The sequence below is a fragment of the Hipposideros armiger genome, unplaced genomic scaffold, assembly GCF_001890085.2.
Source record: "Hipposideros armiger isolate ML-2016 unplaced genomic scaffold, ASM189008v1 scaffold_1776, whole genome shotgun sequence".
Taxonomy (NCBI): domain Eukaryota; kingdom Metazoa; phylum Chordata; class Mammalia; order Chiroptera; family Hipposideridae; genus Hipposideros; species Hipposideros armiger.
The window spans coordinates 15,596-18,021 of NW_017733126.1; the positions used below are offsets into that span (position 1 = coordinate 15,596).

General features: G+C 59.4%; 2 protein-coding genes across 2 annotated transcripts in view; both read left to right on the plus strand.

Moving 5' to 3' along the window:
* LOC109378150 (uncharacterized) overlaps positions 1-2,426 on the plus strand; it is a gene marked incomplete at its 5' end in the record, with an annotated part of 51,843 nt that overhangs the window by 14,978 nt on the left and 34,439 nt on the right. Inside the window, one exon of the mRNA XM_019634611.1 lies at positions 1,064-1,441. Within this exon, the coding sequence (XP_019490156.1) occupies positions 1,064-1,441 (378 nt within the window). The remainder of the gene's footprint in view (positions 1-1,063; positions 1,442-2,426) is intronic.
* Positions 1-2,426, plus strand: part of LOC109378152 (SLAM family member 9-like) — a 103,010-nt gene that overhangs the window by 6,782 nt on the left and 93,802 nt on the right. The window lies entirely within an intron of this gene.

Genomic DNA, 2,426 nt, shown 5'->3' on the forward strand with positions numbered 1-2,426 from the left:
GTGGAGCTCACCAAACGATCCTTTGCTCCCCCACGTTCTCTAGTCCCTGGCAGTTCCCAGGGCCCTGTCACGGTGTGGTCACAAAATGTGAGCAGGAATCACACTGTTCCTGAGGTGACAAGTGGAATCCACACGTGGTGCTCCTGGCCCCCTGGCCTCTGTGGGGCCGAGAGCCGGTGAGAACATGTGGGTTCCGTGGGGCGCAGCTGCGAGGTGGTGGAGCCTCCACCCCGATGCCAGGACCCCGCCCTCCCTGTGTCAGGGGACACGTGCCATGGGACAGACACACCCTGTTCTAAGACCCCAGGTGTTGTCATGGTTACCGCAGCACTGCCCAGCCCAGCCTGACAGCTACTCTGCCTAGAAAGAGGGAAGAGACCAGCTTTGTTATTGTCCCAGTGATTCCTGCTGTGAGCCCTGCTACCCCAGACTTAGGGCCTAAATCACCCCCATGTGCAGTGTCAGGGTTTCTGTGATCAGGACCCCCCTGTTCTGCAGGCTCCTCTGGCTCGGGGTCTCTCAGACAGAAACCAAGACCTTGGCTGGGGCTTGAGGGTCAGGGGAGGGGTCTGCTGCCAGCTCATCACGGTTGCTGGTGGCATGCACTCCTTGTGGCTGCTGGCCCAGGTCCCTGCCCCTTCCCTGTGGTGGCACAAGGCTGTTCCCAGCTCTGTGGCACTCCATTCCTTATAAGCCAGTCCCAGGTGTGGTCATAGTCCAGGGGAGGAGTCACACAGAGTGACCACGAGGGAGGACGGAGACACTCTAGAAGCTGCTTCCTACAGATGCGCTTCTCACTGACGGGAGATGTCCTGGGCATCTCAGTCCATGATGTCGTTACCTCACCTGTCACCGTGAGGCAGGGAGGGGTCTGCAGGTCTGCAGGTGGCCGAGTGGCCTGCCCAGGGCTGCACCCACTACAGCAGGACTTGATTCCGAATGTTCACATTCGCTGCCCCAGGCTGCCTCCCGAGACCCCAGGGACAGCCCTGGTGACTTCCCCGGAAGACGGGTGGTGTGGTTCTTCCTTCATCCCTCACATCTCCCTTTTCCAATGCCCTAGGCGTCTGCGGCACTGGGCCCCTGAGTTCTGGAGGTGCGGATTCCAGAGCCCACGTCTCTCTGAAGAGGGTCCGAGGAGGCTCCGTGTTGTTCCACGTGACTCAGGAGATGGAAGGAGACGCAGAAGCTCAGCTGGAGGAGATGGCGTGGGGCTTTGGCCCGGACACCAACTACAGAGTCCTGCTGCGAGTGGTCAGCGGTGGGGACTTGCCAACCTTGATCAGCCACCAGGACAAGTACAGGCACAGGGTCCATGTGCCCAATATGACGTCCCTGCTTATTGAGAACCTGACCTGTGAGGACAGTGGGCAGTACCGGGCTCGAGCCAGCTTCACCGGAGGAAGGGGATTTACCCAGGTGTTCCAGCTCACTGTCTACGGTAGGTGACACCTCTCACCCCCTCCCAGGGCCACCACCTTTTCTGGTCCCCACAAGTGTCACATAGGCCCTCTTTCAGGGACTCCTTCCGGACCACAGCCTTCAGTCTCTCTTAGCTCCGGGGAAGTAAGGTGAGTGAGCTCAGCACCAGTGCAGAGCAAACCTGACACTCACACCTGAGCTAGAGTCACTGCAGTGTTTGGGACAGGAAGACAGAACCAGGGAGGGGATGGGATTATCGCCACAACACTTCTGCCTCTTTAGAGGAATCAGTGCAGCCATATGTCATCGGTAGGATAGTTTCCTGTGCTGCTGTCACAAAGTACGACAGCTCTGTGCTAAGATCCACACAAACTCATTATCTCACCGCCATAGGTGAGAGGTCACACACTGAGCGGGGAGCAGGGTGTCGGCAGGACTGGTGCCCTTCTGCGGGCTCTGGGGACCCAACACTGCCCTCCCCGCCTCCCAGGGGCACCCGCGTCCCTGCATGGGGGCCAACCTCCCCGCCTCCCAGGCCAGCAGTGTTGGGTCTCGACCTCCTCACACTGCCGCCCTCTGAACCCTCTCCTTCCGTTTCCACTTTGAAGGACCTGAGCTCACACGGATCCCACCCAGACTCTCCCCAAGAACCTCCTTATTGTCCTGCAGTTGATTAGCAATGGTAATTCTGCTCCCTTATTCTCCTTGCGAGTCATCTAACGTGCTCACAGGATTTCACAGTTACCACGTGGACATTGTGGGGGCCGCTGCTCCGCCCACCACAGTCTGGAAACCCACGTGTAGGCAGGTTTCCCCTGCCCCACCCGCGCTCACCCAGCACCTGGCCGAGGGCTGACTCACCGACACCCCACACATCCAGCTCGGAAAGCCTCCGGACATGCCGGGGACAGGTCACACGGCCACACTTCTTAGGCTCATCAGGCCACTTCTTTCCTTCCCTAGAGAACCTCTCTGCATAGGGCATGTCCTGCTGCAGCCAGTGG